The following is a 20,881-nucleotide window of genomic DNA, read 5'->3' as shown; positions in this document are numbered from 1 at the left end:
ATTTTCTATTTTCTGAAATATTTAGTGACTAAGCGATTTATAACTTAATTTAATTATTTCATGCTTTGAATCTTGATTATTTGTCTTGTTAAACATGCCAATTAAGGCATTACTTGGAAAGATAACGTCATGTTTCTATATTCCAGTGAATGCAGTTAGTGCATGTGTCTGCTTTTGTGCGAGCAATGTTGTTCCTAGGCAAATTGCCTAACATCTGTATTGGTACAGTGCAAGAAGGGGTTGTTCCCACCTTTGTGGTAATAGAATCAAACCCATCCCCTCTTGTCAAGAGAGAGTGACTCCTCTCCCATATAATCCCATTAACAGCACTTTACTGAAGTAGTGGCTGCCCTGCCCTCCTGCAGGACAAACTGTGGGCTCATTAACACCTTACACTTCCTTGCCCTGCTAGTCCCTCTCACCCTCCATTCTTTTTTAAATAGACAAATATTTTGTGTGTCATGACAAAATTCTTACCAACAAACCAGTTGTACCTTGGTGATGTCTGTTCAGGTATAATTGGTAAAACCATGTCAATCATATCTAATGACATGTAGTCATCTCCATGACAACCGTGCTTGTCCCATAAGCTCTGCCAGCCGGTGATGATTATTTGCTTTGAGTATATGAGAGCTCATAGGTTAAAAAAAAGAGGATTTTCAAAGGCAAGGCGAAGCAAGACCATAGCTCAAACACAGCAGTAGAGTGGTGGGCAGAAGTGTGCTGTTCCAGAGTATGAGATAAAACACACCAGGGAAACAGATCGTGCACCAAGCCCAGCCAACAAGAGCGGTTCTGCTGCATGACATAAGGGGCTAATTATGCTAAGTACAATGCATTACCTCTCGCATGTGCTATGAAAGCAGCCATTTCTCTGATGTGCTGCAGAACATAAACACACTTATCAGAGGGGGCTGACAGAGGAGAATCAGTGAGGAATCCTAAACCACTGTCCTTATCAGAGGAAATAAATAGAATAATGATGCTGGAGCCAAGCATTTCTGATTAACATGTCATCTCAATCCTCCCCTGACTCCTCCCTTCTCCCTTTCTCGTTTCTCCCGGGCAGAACTAGTTTACCTTTCATTAGGAGACCCTTGGTGCAAAATGTGTTTGCTGATAAGAGCCAGCAGTTTATCAACAGTTTATAAAGCACGGCGCTAGGATTAATCAAATCAGCACACATCCGGAGAAGAGCTGGACTCTGTAAACACAGTCAGATCTGACTCTGCAGATGGATTGAGAGAAGTGGGGGAGAGAGAGCCAGAACAGGGAGGGAGGACAGATAAGTGCAGGAAAGAAATGGAATCAAATTATTATGAAGTCAATTTGGCAGAAATTATGTATTTCGGGCAATTATTTTCTCCCAGACAGAATGTTATTTTGCGTCATTGTGAGGAGTCGAAATGAGCAGTGGTGGGAGAGGGCTGCAGTCAGAAGCGATAGAGATATGGTCCCAGTCTCTGTCCCTGAGCCAAACACAGTGCATCCTCTGTGACTAGCAGAGCTGGCTCCTCATTATCTTGGCTTCCATCTGAGGAAAAAATGCAGCGTTGCAGGCTCACTTTAGAGGGACACTGATCACAGGAGCAACTCATCTCAACTGGAGAAAGATTGCGCCTCCCTCTCTCGCTTTCCCTCCTCCTGTCTCCCACTGCATTCGGTTGAAGACAGACTGAGACGAGGAATCCTCTAGTTCTTTTTGGCTGAAAAGTGGAAGTTTGAGTCGGAGAGATGGAGCGAAGCTTCAAAAGGCACATGTAATTGAGCAGCCCTAGATAGGCTATCTGCGAACATGAAACAGCAACAGTTGTGATGGAGGGTAATTGCCTCCCTGGGCCTGTATAATGCCTTGTCGAGTCTTTAAACTTGAGCAAACTGCTGGAAGTCCTTATGTCAGCAGGTAATTGGTTCCAGGCATCAGCAGCTATGGGAAATAAAGGAAACATAGGTATAGGTGGGGTGTGAGTTTAGAAAAATAATGAATGAGTGATTCAAAGAAAAGCATCTTTACAACCAATGAGTTTCATTATTTGCCTATCTTGATGCATATATGAAACAATAACTATATGTAAACTGAGCATTTAGGTTGCCAGCACTCCTGATGCTCTAAAGCCCAATGCAAGTATCAGTGGCCAGTTTTGCAACATATGGCTTTGAAAACTACTTTCATAAACAACTTACAGCTGGAGGGACATTGGAAAGTCAGTCCTTTACTGCAGCTCACTTTTGACTTTTTAGTTTCTGGCTCTAAACGCCCGCAAGATGAACCTGGTCAAAATGGGCAACAGTGTGGCCTTCACTGTCAGGCCTTCATCCAACCCCCTTCCTTGCTGCAGGATGCAAAGCGGGACCTCAGGAAAGAGATGCTTTATTAGCTGGCCCTGCGTGATTAATTGAACATCTGCTCACACAAAAACAGCTGACCCCAATCCCAGCTGTTTACCCTCTGTATAAACAGTCAAAAAGCCTGCAGTGAATGTATCACATAGGGGGTCAAGACTGCCTCTTGAGAAACCTCTACATCTTACTGCTTAAGCGCACCTTTTGTAGTTGTAGTTAGGGATCACAGGCGGACACTGCTTGAGAGTATGGAATCAATCAATCACATTTTATTTATATAGTCCAATATCACAAATGCAACATCGTCACAAGGGGCTTTACAGTGTGTGGAGCATAAAACACCCTCCGCCCTGAGACCCTTGCACCATACAAGGAAAAACTCCCAAAGAAACCCCACGATTTATGAGAAAAGAAGAAACCTCAGGCAGAGCGGACAGATGTGCGGTAGAGGTGAACAAAGATAATTCAATTACAAGATAGAATATCCAAATGATGATAATGTGAACGTATTTAAAAAAGAAATTCAACAATCTTATAGGTGCGGCCAAATAAAAATAATGTGGTTATCAGGCAGGACCGTGGCAATATGATAATATTCAGAATATTGTTCTCTGTTTTTAGCTTGAGAGGTCTTGCCAGCAGTCAGTCAGTCAGCTAGTTGCCCCCCCCACGACTCTGCTGTGAAGCTAAGCCCCTCTCCTCTCCCCCCTGATTAGCAGTGTCTTTGTTCCACTGGTGGTGACACGCCATGAAGCGTGATTGCAGTGGGCAAACTGACGGCTTTAAAACAAGCCTGCTGCTGCGCTGATCTGCATCACACTTTACCCCCCCCCCCCCTGCCCGGCAAAGACTAAATCAAATCAGGTTTTTGTTGTTTGGTCTCTGAGTAGTAAGCCCCCTAAGAGATTTGGGAATTTGGATTTGTTTTCTTCTTTTTTTCCATTTGATGTACAATACTTCTGGCTAAAAGGACGTTTAAATGTGGTTGGGGAATCTGTGATGCAAGGGCAACAAAAAGCCTCACTGATGATAGAATATGGGTATAATTAATGGGGCTGATAATTTAAAATTTTACGCACAATTTATTATCTTGCTGTTTTCTTACTTGTCTATATTTCTGTCTCTTTATCCATAGGCTGCTTCAATGGCGCTGAGCAGCTTGGGCCATGTATATACAGCCATTGGGGACTATCCCAACGCCCTCGCCAGCCACAAGCAGTGTGTCCTGCTGGCCAAGCAGTCCAAGGATCAGCTGTCTGAGGCTCGCGAGCTGGGGAACATGGGGGCCGTCTACATCGCCATGGGAGACTTTGAAAATGCTGTCCAATGCCACGAGCAGCACCTGGGCATCGCCAAGGCCCTGGAAAATAAACGAGAGGAAGCTCGGGCCTATAGTAACCTGGGCAGTGCCTACCACTACCACCGTAACTTTGACAAGGCCATGTCCTACCATACTCATGTTCTGGAGCTCGCCCAGGAGCTGGAGGAAAAGTCCATTGAGATGAGAGCCTACGCAGGGCTGGGTCATGCTGCTCGCTGCATGCAGGACTTGGAGAGGGCCAAGCAGTACCACGAACAGCAGCTGTCTATAGCTGAGGGTCTGAAGGACAGGGCCGCCGAGGGGAGGGCCTCCTCCAATCTGGGTATGTATGCACTTAGGGCTGTCAGTCGATTACAATATGTAATCGCGATTAATCGCATGATTGTCCATAGTTAATCACGGTTAATCGCAAATTAATCGCACATTTTTGATCTGTCCTAAATGCACCTTAGAGGAATATTTTCCAAGTTTTTAACACTCTTATCAACATATGAGTGGACAAATATGCTTTATGCTAATGTTTATTATCATTTGAACAATGACAAATATTCTCATGTATATTAAACACAACAACCTCTGAAAATTACAAATATTCGCCTCAATTCAACCTGGAACCTCTCTCATACAATAATACAATACAGTGTGTGTGTGTGTGTGTGTGTGTGTGTGTGTGTGTGTGTGTGTGTGTGTGTGTGTGTGTGTGTGTGTGTGTGTGTGTGTGTGTGTGTGTGTGTGTGTGTGTGTGTGTGTGTGTGTGTGTGTGTGTGTGTGTGTGTGTGTGTGTGTGTGTGTGTGTGTGTGTGTGTGTGTGTGTGTGTGTGTGTGTGTGTGTGTGTGTGTGTGTGTGTGTGTGTGTGTGTGTGTGTGTGTGTGTGTGTGTGTGTGTGCGCGTGTGTGCGCGCGCGCGATGGAGGCATATGCTCGAACGGGAGCTGCCTGGACGCTGCAATCTTTTCGTACAATGTCCCACTGTCTGGCTGCCTGCATAAAGTCAAGTGCTCGGCGCAGTTAATTTTTTTTTGCGTTAACGCGTTATTAACACGTTAACTTGACAGCCATAAAAATACTAAAATAATATGTTGCTGTTAGGCCAAAGTCTTTCTTATGTACCTGATGGATTATCATCTTGCTTTCTATTGTGAAACTGTCACAATAGGTGATAATATATTTCATCATTATTACAAATTTGGGGGAATGATTTCTGCCAGTAGTTTCAAAGATAAATGGCCAATCTTCAAAATTATGAAAGTAAATGAGAGACAAAAGTATTTGACTTCATCAGCTCCGAATACTAAAAATGTAAATTAAAACAGCACTGAACTCATAAAAGATGTTGAAATGTTGAAAACCGTGTAAATGAATATATTTGTTCTATATCCACTTGAATATGATGATACTTGGACATCTGGTCAAATCATGATACTAGGATATATTTTTGTAATATTGTAATTTATTAATTTGCCAATGCTACACCATACCCTAACCCTTAAACCAGATTTAACAGACAATTCCCCTTTTTTTGCTGAAGCCCTCTATTGTTGCTCTAAACACCACCTCAGTGTTTCTGTTGGGCACAACAGTCAACATGTTCAACTCTAATGTATGAGTATTGATCACTGGAGTGAATCTCTCAGGGACACTTCAGTATAAGACTTCTCCTTAGAAATTGATAAGTGCGATCTCCCAAAGTACTCCAATCCCTTTTACACAGATCCAGGTATAATCTCATCCCCTTTAATAGACAACCACTGACAGCATGTACAGTATCTAGTGATGCTGGTGTGTCGCCCTTTGAGATTCCTCTTTGATCCAAACAAGCACAATGTTGCATTAGTGCCCATCTGCAAGGGAGTGCCTACTAGTTAGATTTAGTTAGAAGATATAGTTGGCAGATATCTTCCAGACGGATGTAGGTGTTTAGTATTTGTTTACTGAAACATGGGGATTTATGAGCGTTATTTAAACTCAATATGACCTAACCTACTAAAAGGAGGGATGAGAAGAAAAAAAGACTGTGAGGTGTCCTGCTTGCTCTTAATTGTTTTGGGGATAAAATGTGAGAGCTTCCATTTCCTGCTAGTGTCTTCACTGTGCTGCTGGGAACCATCCTCTGTTTGTCTGCATTTAAATGAGCTGTTTACCCACTGTTGTTTTCAATGATATTTATGGTAAGTGAGACCTGAGTGTTTTTGGTATTTTAAGGCAGAGGACAGCAATATGTTACCGTATCGTCCCTATTTTATGCAAAGCTGTTTTTAGATACAGTATTTAAGGGTATGTATAATGTTCCTCGGTGAACGTTACCCAGAAGATAATGTACGCATAAGGTTGTTGAGTCAAGGGCTTCTTCAAGGGAGCTGGGGAAGAAGATGGTGCATGTTAGATCCAACAGTATTTGTGAGTTCAGGGAAGCAATATGGCGATAGAATGCTAGTAATACACTGTTTGCGTAAAAATCTCTTCACAATAATATGGTCTTTCCTTCTCACCGGCTTGGACTTAATCACGTCTTCAAACAAAACGTTTTTTAAAGATAAATGAAAAAACGAGATGGTTGAAATTAATTATATACCATCAAGTCTTTTGGTTGAATCTTAAAACATACCAATTATGCCCTTTACAATTCAATGTCTTGGAGCCAAGTCCTGTGAGAATATCATTATTGGCATTTTACTTTGCGGAGTCAGCTAATATAATGATAAAAGAAACCTTTGGGATCAAGGTGTCCCTTTGGATATTCAATAACCCATAAGTAAAAATGATATGGCCAATTCTCTTGCAATTAGTCCAACTGTTACAACCTACGCTGGGAGACTTATGATAACCATCAATGCAGTAGTAAACCTGACTCTAATGGACAACTAAGAGGCATAATAGTTCCTCCCAGATGAATTATTCTTTAACCCAATTTGTAAAAGTGTGCAAGCAGAGTGAGGTTAATCAGCCAAACATAAATTGAAGTCGTCCTTTGACCGGCCTAATGGTCGCCTGTACTGGAGTGCTCTGAGCACTAACACGCACCTGATTTTAAAAGTGAGCTGGTGACTGGTTGTCATAAATAAGGGGCTGCTTTAGTGAGAACATTTATGAACATACAGTGCATGTGAGCTTTATTACGAGTGTCTTAATGTCAGGCAGAAAATGTATTCCTATCTGTAGTTTGATTGCCATTACGATGGCAAGAGTGCTCTTATTCATTATTAGTTGCAACGCTACAGTTGCTCCCGTCCATGACAGGCTAATGATAGTGTAATGATGAAGTGTCAAAGATCTCCAGCTAGGGACAGAGCAGAAGATAAGAATGAGTGGGTGGTAGCTATAGAGCGCCATGGAGACGCCCTGGGCAACCTGCACCATCATGTGGTTGCGGAACCTCTTGACACCAGAACGACCTCTTTGCCCATTTCGATGCTGCCTGATCTCTTACATTTTGTGTATTTCTTTCTCTCTTTTTTCACTTTTTGAAGCCTTCTTCTCTCATTCTCTCCTCTCACCCCTGCTGATTGTAATCTGCAGCTGTCAAGCTCCCAGTAATTGAAACTGACTTGATGAATCGCTTAATTACCTTTAATAGCTGATTCAAGAGGAGCTGAATAATGAAGATAACACAGAATGAAGTGGAGATTGTGAAGCATCAGTCTGTAATTTCTCCATTGTTGTTGTTGTTGTTGTTGTTTGTGGCAGTGGAGTGTGCATTGTTACTCCGTCTGAGGCGCCCGCGATCCTGCTTAGAACAATGAGATATGAGCTAAAAACAGGGTATTGTTTGAGACTTCAAAAAAATGCTGCCTTTGCGCTGTGCACAAAAAGGGGATGATCGAGTGAAGATTAACGAGCTACGATAAAAGCAAAAAACACTGAGGGAGATGGGAAGGAGAAGTTGCAGAAACAGCGAAGAACAAACTCTTATTATGCCCTCTCAGCGTGTCGTTAATATTGCGTGTAGTGTGGGTGGAGCAGCAGCTGACATGGCTCTGAGGTACACTAGTATAGAGATCGCCATGCTTTAATATCTAACCATGATGCCCAGCGGTACCAGCAGCCCTGGCTCAGCACACTCTGACCTATAAAGGATATGAGAATGTTGCATTCCAGCCCCATTTATTATTCATTAATTGGCCAACTTACCCCCTAGTCAGCAATATTTAATATCTGAGAGAGGACTGAAGGGGTAGATTCCCATGTAGCTCATAATTTCTGGTATTCATGAAACAGAATCTAAATTGTATTATTTCCCCTTGCATTTCACTTCAAAGAGACTTTGAATAACTTTGTTTGATAGCGTCTGTGTCGTAGCCTGGACCCGCATGCTTTTTTCTCGATTCCCACCTCCTCATTTGACCATAGGTCTTAAAGAAGTCACTTGAAAAGGTCGACTCCATCAGAGAGAAAGGCTCGAGGTAACCTATTCCTAATTAAGCACCCCCTCCTTTCTTTTATCTAACATCCCCAGGGAATGCTTTCCGCTGATGTTCACAAAAACAAAGGAAAAGGAAAACAACAGGAAGAAGACTTCGCAAAACAACAGAATCCGACAATGTAATGCTCTGTATTCAATCAGTAGTATCTAAAACAGCACACAACTTCTGTATGTTATTAGTTTCAGACCTTTTATGCTAAACCCCTTTAAATGCTTTCCCCCCTCAATGGTCATGTGAGAATTGAGCGTTGGAATCAGTTTTGGAAAAATGCTCTGTCCAGACATCTGATCACCAGATTTACTAACATACTAACAATGTCACGCCAGCAAGCAAGTTGAAATATAATAACACCAACACTGAGCCATCTGATTGTGATAGTGTCAGCCTTTTATGTGAATTGCATGCAAATAGTCAGAATCATGGAATAATTAGCAGATAAGATAAACATCCCTACTCATGAAATGCTTTTACAACAACTCCATCATCATTATCATCATTACAACTACAAAAACAATGGTTGCATATACATAAATAATGTACCTTTTCAAAACTGATTTCAGTCTGCCCACAGCATGGACAAAACACAGACAGTGACCAGACTTGCCTGGGGGCACTGAGGCAAAGAGATTATTCAGTTTTGTACCAAAGCCTTTTGAAACAGCCCTGATTGTAGATATATTATGAATCTGACCAGGAAAGCAAGCAGGGGAGAGCTGAATTTACAGAGGAATTTAGCAAGCCTAATGGCCCAGACAGAATGAATGAAAGAACGCTGTAAGGAGGAAAGACAGGGAAAGAGCCTAACGAATACATAACAACGTGCATTTATCTGAGACTGGTGACATCCTAAACTGACCACTAATGACTGGGTAAATATCCTGAGTAAATATTAGCACGCTGGCAAATGGAAGAGAGGGGGTGATTCTAGGAATAGTTGGAAAAGAGGAGGGGGAATCTTAAGGATGCCAGTCTTGAGTTACTGTCCTGGAAAGATCTTTGCAGCTTGGCCCCAAATATGTGTTTGTTGGAAAAGCAGCAGACGCTCCCTGACTCCCCCTGCATGGCCTCCTTCAATCTCCTAACAGAGGACCCTGCCAGAAACTGGACTGAAGCCCTGCGAAACATACTCCTCTAGTCTTTTGCTTACACTAAACTTTAGCTCAGTGTATGCAGTTATTTTTATATTCACTGTGGAGCTATTAAGTGAAACAAAAGAGCTGTAGCATTCTTTTACATGAAGCAACTTGGTGCCCTGCATAAAGCACATCTGCAAATTCAGCAGGAAATGTGATCTGTTCCTTAACGGAGGGGGGTGCAAACATGTAGTTCTGACGGAACATTATTGTAAAATGTAGTAGGGGGAGATGTCATGCTTGTGGTCGGTAAAGCAACAGTTTGTTTAAAGGAGTGGTGAGGGTCAGCAAGAAGGAAAAGGAAAGCAGCTAAGCTCATGCTGAAGGCGTCATGTACTGTACTGTGTTACTGTTGACGACCACACAAGCATTCATCTATCCATACCCTGTCCTTTTTTATCTTCCCCTTCCTGTCTCTCTGTCAGTCCGACTGCAGGAGATGTCTGTGTCTGAGAGTGAGGATTTGCTACCTTAAGCCCCCCAGCTCCGCCCCCTTCCCTCCTCCTGCACACCCCAGCTGGATCTAGACCCTGCCTCAGCTCACTGCTTCCCCCCACAGATCATAACACACACTATTCTATATTGTAAAACTCGTACAGCCCAGTTAACCCACTTTGCATATTATAATGGAAGCTTTTGACTTCCATTCCCCCGTTTCATTCTCTCATAGATAGGATTATGGTGGAAGTGAAAGTAACCCTCCACATTATAACATAGTTATCCATATGTTTTACATATTACACATTCTAGGTTTTAACCGTTTCAAATTGGGATTTTTCCTTCTATGTGCTCGATGGTGACTAAAACGTGTGGTTAAAATAAATAATAAATGCTTTACCAAAAAATAGAACCCTAACCTAGGGAACGTGCTATGAGAATTATATTTTCAAGACTTGGTAGGGAAGAACCTTCATCAATGTGTACTAACTCTCAAATCATTGGTGCAAGCAGCTTTGTTAATTCTCTCAGTGACAAAATGATCTACAATTTATAAAAGAAATTCAGAAGTGATACTACATACGCTTGCTCTGATAAGAGCAAACATTTCGTCAATACTGCTTAGTCTCATTGCAATACACTTCAAATGTTGACTTCCCTTTTGAAATGTTTTATTTTTTAACAGGCGTCCGCATAACCTACGCATCACAGCCAACGTTTCAAACGGCAGCAGGATAAAAGAGACAGCGCCATGAGAAAGCGTAGTTAAAAGCTAGTATATATCCGGCTTATAGCATTTTACACATTCCAATCGCCATGGGCTGAGAGACTTGAATAGGCATCAGCATTTCCACAAACCAGCATCCTGTTCTGGTTTCTTGTTCTGTAAATTATAATGTCGACCTCATTCTGAAATATAAATGAAAACCACACCCCAGTCATTCCTGGCTCAGCATGGTCATCTCAACTCTATTCCTAGTGGCAGCTCAGTGGCAGCAGCACCATTGTTGGTCAAATCCTCTTAGCTGACGGTAGGCAGCGGCGCTCTGGACCTCCATCGCTCCCTGCAAGAATGACACAGTGATTTACTCAGAACAAGACACCATCCTTCAAAGTCATCACTGCTGCATATCCCTCTATGTACAGCCAGCTGTGTAATGAAAAGTGACAACACATTGCCACGCTTTTAATGTCTTTGATTATGGGGGGATGGAGAGGCCTCTGGATGGATAGGGCGCTGTATGAAAGTATTTGAATGATATGGCATATGCTTTGTCCTGGTTTTTCACAGTCATCACTTTAAGCTGTGCGCATAAGAGAAATAATTAAGCCATATTATTCAACATGTCACAGTCAAGTGCATTTAGTATGCACAACATACTTAGGATGTTAGGACTACTCAAATGAGATATGATTGTAATTTGGAAAACACACCCACTTGGGCCAGAATTCCCGTACTAATTCCACATTTTTGTGTTTCATCAGTTTTTAGTAGCATGTTCAGTATGGCTTTATTTACTATGATGCTTGATAATAATCCCACAAGGTTCCACAATCATCTTGCCATATGGGGGAGGGCAGAAAATATTTCTAGCTTCAAGTGAGGCTCCAGGCATAGCCTAAGGCTCATGGCAATTTTGGCTGCAGCTTCCAAGCCAAGCCTCAGACCTGGCTATACTCCCCCAGCCTCTTTCCCCTGCTGTCCCTTCCAACCCTTTGCCATAACAGAGCCCCAAATCCATTGTTAGCCTCCAGCATGGAACATGTTTGCTGCTAATACATCAGTAGGCATTATATCCTCAGTAAGATCAGCCTCCATTGGGGAAAGCATAACCTTGGGAGTGACTTTGTGGCGAGAGCTGTCAGTGCTCTTCCAACTAGCATGCTGTGAATCTCAACATGCTCCCACTCTTCGGAAAAAATCCTAGAAAAGGCAAAGCTGAGAGGTTTTTCCAAGATGTAGGAAATATCTGTTCCAATAGAGCCTAATTTCATTCATTGCATTTGTGAAAAGACAGTTGTAGTGTGTTGGTACTGTAGAGTCCAAAGCTTCACGTGGATTTTGCTCATAGTGCAGTTTGTCATTTGCAATCTGTATACTTTGCACTATATATTTTTTGCACTGCTTGTCTCCCTGTTCCTCTGTGAGACGCCTGGCATACCAACTCCTCAGGGCAGTGAACTGATGATTACAAGGTCAGTTCAGGTGGTATCACTTTAACCTGAGAGCACAAGCAAGCAGACAAACAGCAGAACAGTTTAGATGTATCCGTAGGTGTCTGCTCCATGCTGAATCATGGTCTGAATTGAGTAGGCAGAGGATCTTTGATGGTGTTTTCCCAGAAAAATCCAATCAGGCACCCAATTTAGGCAGCTTTAAAGGAAACTAATCTCCTCATTTAGACTTGATTTTAGAGTGAAATACTGATGATTCAAATTTCCCATGGGTATTTTTTCCATGCTCAACAAACTATAAAAGATTGTATGCACTTTATGTATATTCGTCTGAATAAACGTACCTGGTGTAGTGTCAAACCAATATGCAGCCCAGTGGCTTATACTCTAGAGGCGCCAAAACATTTTGTCTTTCCATTCTCATTGGTCTAATATACTGCTTCTCAACAGCGCCAACATCTGAATGCATAGCCACATCTATCGTATAACTTCTGCATTTGTTTGAGGCGTCTGTTTATTTTCAATCCCTCTGTTTATGTAGCCTGTGTTCGGGCCCATAATGTGGCAAGTTTTGATGAAATAAATGGGAAAGCACACATGGCGGTAACTAATGCCGGCGGCACCATCTTGCTCACCACAAGCCACAGGAGCCCCTCTCCAGCCCTCGTTCCCACCCATTCTTACCGTTTCCATTTCTGGTGTCCCGTCAGCGGCTGTACCCCCGTCATAGCAGCCCATTAGTCTTCATGCTGATGCAGCAGTGATAGCCAGGCTGGTGGATGAATGACTATGTTATTTTCTTTGCAGCTGTTTTTTCTTTCTCCATCCACCAGCCTGCAGCCCTGTCGATTTTTCATATTATCAGCGCTATTATTAACATTGAAAAGGCTGGGTGACAATGCAAAAGGAGAGACCCAGAGATTAGTAGTGAGCCTTAGAGGGAAGAAAGGAGATATTGTAGATATGCTTTGATGTCTCTTTACTCTCGGCTGTGTTTGAGTCGGTATGGGAATGTGGGTGCACATTTGTTTGGGTTTTGTGTGTATGTGCCAAATGGTGTTCTGACTCTAGGGTAAAGTTATTATTTTTAGGAGGGTATTTTATCAGAGATTATACACTCAATGCACCAGGATCTCCATTATTTATTGTTTCTCAACACTTTTCATTTATATAAAGTAGTACGCTGAGCTTTAGATCAGCTTTTCACACTCACCCACTTTTACTCCCTCAGTCTCTCATAACCACTTCCAACCCTTTGGAAAATGTGTTGATTTTGGTAAATCCCTCAAAAACAGCTTAGACGATCAAAAGATTCTATTTTGTGGTTATAATAACTCTGTTTGATTGCACTACATTTTAATGACCATAAATCTTTGAGAGAGTGTGTTGTGTAAGCAGAGAACAGATGTCTCCGAGAGCATATTCTAACAACCAAATGACTTGTTTTGTACAAGAAGAGCTGACTAGGCATTTGAATTTTATTTCCCCTTGAATGGGTCTTTAACTTCATCCTGTTGCTCTCTCTCCTCTCTCCCCAGGCATCATCCACCAGATGAAGGGAGACTATGAGACTGCACTGAAACTTCACAAAACACACCTGGCCATTGCTCAGGAGCTGAATGACTATGCTGCTCAGGGCCGGTCCTATGGCAACATGGGTAACGCCTACAATGCCCTGGGAGCCTTCGACCAGGCTGTCCGATACCACCGCCAGGAGCTCCAGATTTCCATGGAGGTAAATGACCGGGCCTCGCAGGCGTCCACCCATGGAAACCTGGCCGTGGCTTACCAAGCCCTGGGAGCCCATGACCGTGCTCTGCAACATTACCAGAACCACCTCAACATTGCTCGTGAGCTCAGGGATGTCCAGAGCGAGGCGCGGGCTCTGGGCAACCTCGGCAACTTCCACTGCTCTCGAGGAGAGTTCCCTCAGGCTGTGCCGTACTATGAGCAGTACCTCCGCTTGTCCCCCGACCTTCAAGACATGGAGAGCGAAGGGAAAGTTTGTCACAATCTGGGTTATGCCCACTACTGTCTGGGCAACTACCAGGATGCCGTTAAATACTATGAGCAGGACTTAGCTCTGGCCAAGGATCTTCATGACAAACTGAGTCAGGCCAAGGCTTACTGTAACCTCGGTTTGGCTTTTAAAGCGCTGGGAGACTTCATTAAGGCAGAGGAGTGTCAGAAATACCTGCTGTCACTGGCCCAGTCCCTGAACAATGCACAGGCTCGCTTCAGAGCTCTGGGGAACCTCGGGGACATATTTGTCTGTAAAAAAGATGTGGCTGGAGCCATTCAGTTTTACGAGCAGCAACTGGCCTTAGCTCACCAGGTACGCCCACACAAATTGAATTCAATACAGCATATACCAGAACCATTCATCATATAAATAGGAAATGTCATGTGGAATGTAATGTTGATATCACTCATATCACTTCCCTCATGCTGACATTATGAAATTCTGTCTTGTTTCAGGTTAAGGAGCGTAGGATGGAGGCATGTGCCTATGCCGCCCTCGGGGCCACCTACAGACTTGTGCAGAAATATGACAAAGCTCTAGGCTACCACACCCAGGAGCTGGAGGTCTATCAAGAGCTGGGCGACTTGCCAGGAGAGTGCAAAGCCCACGGTCACCTGGCAGCTGTCTACATGGCTCTGGGGAAATACGCCATGGCCTTTAAGAGCTACGAGGAGCAGTTGGAGCTAGGTCGCAGGCTGAAGGATCCCGTAGTGGAGGCTCAAGTGTACGGGAATATGGGCATCACTAAAATGAATGTAGGCGTGATGGAGGAAGCTATTGGCTATCTGGAGCAGCAGCTGGCCACTTTACAGCAGCTGAGTGGCAACGAGGCCATGATGGACAGGGGCAGGGCCTATGGAAACCTGGGAGACTGTTATGAGGCTTTGGGAGACTTTGAGGAAGCCATCAAGTATTATGACCAGTATCTGGCTGTGGCCCAGAGCCTCAACCGCATGCAGGACCAGGAGAAGGCCTACAGAGGCTTAGGCAATGGACACAGGTGAGTCTGCTTTCAACTAATGTTTCAAACTCACTTTTTCTCAAGGGTAGGAAAATTGCTTTTCAGTATTTGTAAAACGCACCAGTGTCAATATCCCCTAGCTGTTGCAGAAGCAGATAATTGTATTTACTGGGTATTACTAATAATCACGGTAATCCTACTTTGCATATTATCTTCCTCGCTGCGCTGACTATAAAGGACCACCATAGTTTAGAGACACCTTGCTGATGATGCTAGCTGTCTCAGCAGAAGCCTAGCGGCCCCGGCCTTATCTGTATGCAAAGAGGCTTTGGCACACAGACGTCTGAAACTGAGGGAAGCACATATATTTCAAGGAGACCTCTTACATCTTGTCGCTCTTCTCCCTTCTATTTCTCCTTATGCTTCAAAGAGCCCATAGCATCCTAGGAGACTACAGAGCAAATACAACACGAGAGGCTTGCTGAAATCCTCATTTCGCAGATGATTTTCTTCTCATTGTGCGTCATCGGCGCGGCTCCACAGCAATCACGCACGCCAGTATTAGCCATGCACGTTTTTAGGGGGGAATAATAGACACACTCAAACCCATCTCGCCTTCTAACCGCTCTTAGTCAAACACATGCATTATCACAAATCATTAATTAAGCTTAAGGCTTTCATTCTGTGAATGCTCCATTTTAACCAGCATCCAGCAATTGTTGAGATGCCCGAGTATGTGAATAAAGTCTGTTTGAAGAATTTCAAGGCTGTGAAGGGGAATGAAATGTTGAGAACAGGATGAATGCCTCTCTGTAAACACATACACTAGAGGATGGAAGTGAGAATCCTTTGACAGCTGACCCATCTTGTAATAAAGGATGGTACACAGTGTTACAAACAGAGCTTCAGTTTGACTTTTTACAGCCATTCACACACATAGTCTGTTCACATCAGCAGCTATCATCATTGTTATAAATATATATAATATTTACAACACAAATTATCTAGTGAAATTATCTAGTGTTATCTGGTTTTTGTTACAGGAGACTTGATATGTATCTGTATGAATCAAGAATACAGTTTCCTCTAGATATGAGATAAGCAAATCTTATTTTGAGTGTTGTGGGCATTGGAGATATCTCTCTATTTGTTCAATTTGACAAAAAAGCCAACGACAGATTTACTTTAGGTTGTCTTGTTGGTTTCTTATCTGACTCCTAATCTCATTGGTTTTCTGCCTCTACCTGCAGGGCCATGGGAAACCTACAGCAGTCGCTTGTGTGTTTTGAGAAGCGTCTGGTCGTGGCTCATGAGCTGGGGGAGTGTGGAGGCAAGGCTCAGGCCTACGGTGAACTGGGCGCACTGCACAGCCAGCTGGGAAATTACGAGCAGGCGATTTCCTGTCTGGAGCGTCAGCTGACCATCGCCCGTGACACCCAGGACCGGATCTTAGAGGGTGACGCCAGCTGCGGTTTGGGCACTATATATCAATCTATGGGAGAGTATGAGACGGCCCTGCGATGCCACCAAAGTGACCTGGAGATTGCGGAGGAAGCGGGCAGTCCCGCGCGCCAGGCCCGCGCCTATGGGAACTTGGGCCTTACCTACGAGTCGCTCGGGAACTACGAGCGGGCGGTGGTGTTCCAGGAGCAGCACCTGAGTGTGGCGGCTCAGACTAATGACTTGGCTGCCAAGACACTGGCCTATGGCAGCCTGGGGAGGACACACCACGCACTGCAAAACTACTCACAGGCTGTCATGTACCTGCAGGAAGGTGAGTGAGTCGGGGGAACGGCAGAGAGGATTGCCTTTGTTGTCCGAGCTGATAGGCTTAGAGTTTGTGCATTCATGAATATGCAATTCAGAGCCTATTTGTTGCTAAGCCTTTGCCACATTTTTAGTGACTGTGTGTTTGTGTATGTGTTATAAGTGCACAGGGGGATTTTGTGTATATATTATGCGTTTGTGTTGTCTTCTGTGCCGTATAGGTAGAAGCATTTGTGTGTGTATGTCTGTGAAAACAAATCAGGATGCACGCCAAGGCATTTTTTGCTGTTTACTGCTCGCAGTCCTTCACACCTCTATATCTACTTTTCTCAGAGGGTTCTTTGCAGTCAGGTGGCAAAGAATCTTTTCACACAGTGGCTGACAGACTACTGCCTCTCGTGCTTCATTGTCCCCTGCAGATTACGGGGAAGTAAAAACCTGCAGCTTGGCCCCTCAGAAATTCATTATGTTAGTGACGGTGCAGGAAGGATTTGTCACCCAAGATGGGATAAGTGGAAGCCTCCGTGAATGTGAGCTTAATGTCCACATCGCCTGCCTAGCCTGTGCCCGTTAACAGACTTCATTCTCAGCACACCCACCGTGTTACGACCCAACTCAGTTTGAATCCATGGAAATTGCAGCTTGTGTAAGAGGACAGTTGTATATTTCACCCAGCAGGGAGTGAATGCAAAGGAGCAGGAATAAATCTCCTCTCTCTCTCCTCCGTCCGCTCTATTAAAGGCGACAGGCCATTCTGTCTCTACCCTGTCCTCCTGTTGTCCCCCGCATTGTCCTTGTATTGTTCCTCGGTCTGGCTGCGAAAAAGAACAGTGCCTTCACTATCGCTGACAGCCAATTATTTCTGGCCAACCTACCCAGACCGAAAAGTTGGCGAGGTTTATTCTCCCTTCAGTTTTTCTATTTGTTTTCCTCTCAAACTGCTTGTTGTGTGTTTCTTTTTTCTGTTCTTCATGCTGCAATGCTTGTTTTTTGTTTATCGAAAAATATTATATTAATTGATATTAATTAGATGAAAGGATAGAAAGGCAGCTCTGAACTAGTGCAGATACTGTTGGCAACTTGTGATTTCCAAATCATTGCATGTCTTAAATGTGTGTCTGACGGTTATCCTGTATCGCACAGTAACACAGAATAACAAGGCTTCAGTGGAAGACACATGAAGACATCAATTAAGTGATGATAGGCAGACATTATTTCTGTCACTTCAAATGTTCAAACTACTCCACAAGTTCCTGTATTTTACATTAAATGGCACTACACATCGCTGTCTGAATATTAAACAAAAGAGGCATTTCCCACCAAGATCCACCTTTTCAACGATTAACTCGGCAGTGTCATTAAATCAATGCCGTCATTGTAGCGACTAATGGACGTATTAAAGTTTCTCCACGCTTCATTTATGGAACCACAACTAATGGAGTAAGAATATTAACCTACAAAAGCTATTCTTGATCAAATTGTAACTAATGCTTTATATTTTAACCTGGAAAATGTGATCGTATATTGATAAATGCAGACTGGAATAAAAACAAAAGTAAATAAGCAGATATTCTTATAATCTAATCAGTTTTGAAAATGTAGCATTTAAATCATTTGTATATGAACAGATCATGTATTTGTATCTTGGCTTACATGTACAAAATACATATGAGATTGAACTCCTATAGTTGAGGATTGTATGAAATCTGTAGGATATGTAAGAAACAGGCCTCAATCATGTGTAAAACGGAGCATAAAACATAGCAGGATCATGTACCGAGTATATAAATGTTGTCTTTCATAACATGCGATTTTATTCAGTGTTATCAACACTATAATAGAACTGAATCAGGATTTGTAATACAGCACATTCATGTAGGTAACCCTTTGAACAGCTTGTCAGGAGGATTATAAATGAAATGCAGTTTGATGATAGGTATCACAGTGTGAAATGTCTGGACCTTTCATCATCATATGCGGACCCCTCGCAGTTCTCCATGTGTCTATTTTTACGCTACAAATGTTGAATGTTGGTTGCTGGTGAAATGTCAGTAGGGATTTGTCAGATGGCAAAGTGAGCTGCTGATAAACGTTCTGCTTCTAACCTTTGTAGATCTATGTGGCTATTTTTCTTTCTCTTTTTATATTTTATTTTACTAGTTTCTTTGGCCCAGAGCTGACAAAATAATGTACCTCATCATACATTTTAGTGATTAAAATCTGAAAAAGGATACAAAAGAATAAGCCTAGCTCACATTATTTCACACATTTAAGGAAAGCTATTTGCTTTTGACTTTCATATGTATGATAATAACATTATCTACACTACATGTTAGAGATCTGTAGTCAAATGTTGGAATAGGGAGATACAGCAGTAAGAGTGTATATTTTGAACATGTATTTTTTTCCTTCAAGGATTACTAGTATTTCCCTACAAAAAATGATATGCTGCACTTACTGTAAATGACCCACTCTTATTTTCTGCATGCGGTCATGATCAAAGTGTCCTGTGTTGTCATGTGTCATGAGCGCGCATGTGGCATGAGCGCGCATGTGCCATGAGCGTGCATGTGTCATGAGCGCGCATGTGCCGGGGTGTTTTGTTTCCGCCACAGCACACTTGCGGTTCTACAGTGCGTGAGATGTCCTTGTTCCAGCGCACGTGTATGTTGTGTCTGCACGTAGAGCTTGTGTCTGAAGCCAGAGGTGCGTGGGCCCGGGGGCTGGAGAGAATCTCTCCCCCAGCTGTCAAGCAGCCTTTAAAGTGTTCTCTAGTTGCTCTTCAGGGTGCAGCCAGCCACGGCCACATCCCCGTGTCAGCTTCTGCTACGTGACTGTGCCTGCTAGGCGCTCCGAAGGCACGTGAGAAGACGGTGACAGACACTGAATGATACAGAGCGGGAGAACAGAGGGAATGAGAGAGTTGGGGAGGAGAGAAAGAAAGAGAATGGCAAGCGGGCTGAAGGGAAAGACAGAGATCAGCATGAGTCATGATTCCAATGTATTATTTCACTGTCAGCTGGAGAATAAAGAAAACATAGAGTTGGTTGACACTCAGGCTTGATCATAAAGTACTATCACAGAGCTTCTCAGAGAAAGAAAGCTTTTTCCGGTGTGCGTGGTTGTGTGTGTGCGTGCAGATGAAAGGCTTCAGCGTTGGAGTTGAGATGAGTGAGGGATAAGTCTGTCAGAGAATGAAAAGGATAATTTAGATCTGTTTCCTCTTTCTTGCTCCAGTGCCTAATGAGCTCTAAGCAGTGCAGATTCCCTGCAAGCACTGCCACCCCAGTCAAGATGAAACAGGTAGAGAGAGCAGAGGGGGGGCCGGCAGAGACACAGGCACCGAGATGAGAAAATGAATACGGGAGGCAGAGGGAGAGAGGAGCACGGCAGATGCATGGGGGAAGAGGGCAGGCAGGCAGGCAGACCGAGGGAGGGTGTGTGCAAAGATAAGGCGAGGGGGAGACTGTTGCCGGCTTCAAAGGCTGCCGCCTAACGTGGCCGTGGAGGAGCCATGAAGTCTACGGTTGCGTGGTGTGCTGGGTCCTGCGGAATAGTATGACTGTTTCAGGTCATGCTCTCTGTTCTTGGCTTATCTGGTCCAGCCACAGACTGTTTTCCAGGAATGCCGGGGAAGCGGACTCGGATGAGGGTCGCTTGGCCCATTTGTCTCCCCTCTTTGACCAAAAGCATGTTTAGACACCTCAATTGCACTAGCAAGAGGAGAGAAAAGAGGGCCTGTGTTAAGTGAGACTGTGCATGAGCAATAGCCTATTGCAAACAGCAGACTGCTTGCTGTGCGTTTAGCACCTTGCGGGTGATACTGTGGTCTTTTTTCTTCATCATTGTACTCTGTGGAGTGGCATTTTCATCCCAGTAATTGGGCAGAACCAAGTACTCGACAGGCAGGCTGAGGACACATGCAAAGATGTGACAAACGCCTCACTGTTTGAGGGATTGGAAGTGAAAAACAAACTGCATCCTCGCCAGTTGATCTTACACAGGCACTCACTGAACATGCACACCCACACACACATGCGTACACAGGCACATTCAAACCTCCCCTGGCTTCCCAAACAACTCACAGAAAACGTCACAAAGTAGGCTTTGCGCTGTGAGTCTATTATTAGCTCATCACTGTGTTTGCAAATATTTGTCGACGTCTTCATGATATTGTGTGGCTTCTTTTATGCAAGCATTGGGAGCGCGTTTGTGTTTGCTCAGCCAGTCGATGCTTACCATTGATTACTATGCAGTCCGATTAGTGCTCTAACAGCTTCCCTCCATGGCAGGAGTGTG

General features: G+C 43.6%; 1 protein-coding gene across 3 annotated transcripts in view; it reads left to right on the top strand.

The window, feature by feature from the left end:
• Positions 1-20,881, top strand: part of LOC117452380 (tetratricopeptide repeat protein 28-like) — a 190,948-nt gene that overhangs the window by 150,650 nt on the left and 19,417 nt on the right. For all 3 annotated transcript variants that reach the window (XM_034090975.1, XM_034090974.1, XM_034090976.1), the window contains 4 exons: positions 3,479-3,986; positions 13,370-14,166; positions 14,310-14,854; positions 16,066-16,589. In XM_034090975.1, coding sequence (XP_033946866.1) covers positions 3,479-3,986; positions 13,370-14,166; positions 14,310-14,854; positions 16,066-16,589 — 2,374 coding nt within the window. The remainder of the gene's footprint in view (positions 1-3,478; positions 3,987-13,369; positions 14,167-14,309; positions 14,855-16,065; positions 16,590-20,881) is intronic.

This window comes from Pseudochaenichthys georgianus, chromosome 9 (assembly GCF_902827115.2).
Source record: "Pseudochaenichthys georgianus chromosome 9, fPseGeo1.2, whole genome shotgun sequence".
NCBI classification, from domain to species: Eukaryota; Metazoa; Chordata; class Actinopteri; order Perciformes; family Channichthyidae; genus Pseudochaenichthys; species Pseudochaenichthys georgianus.
This window is presented reverse-complemented; position numbering and strand designations above follow the sequence as displayed.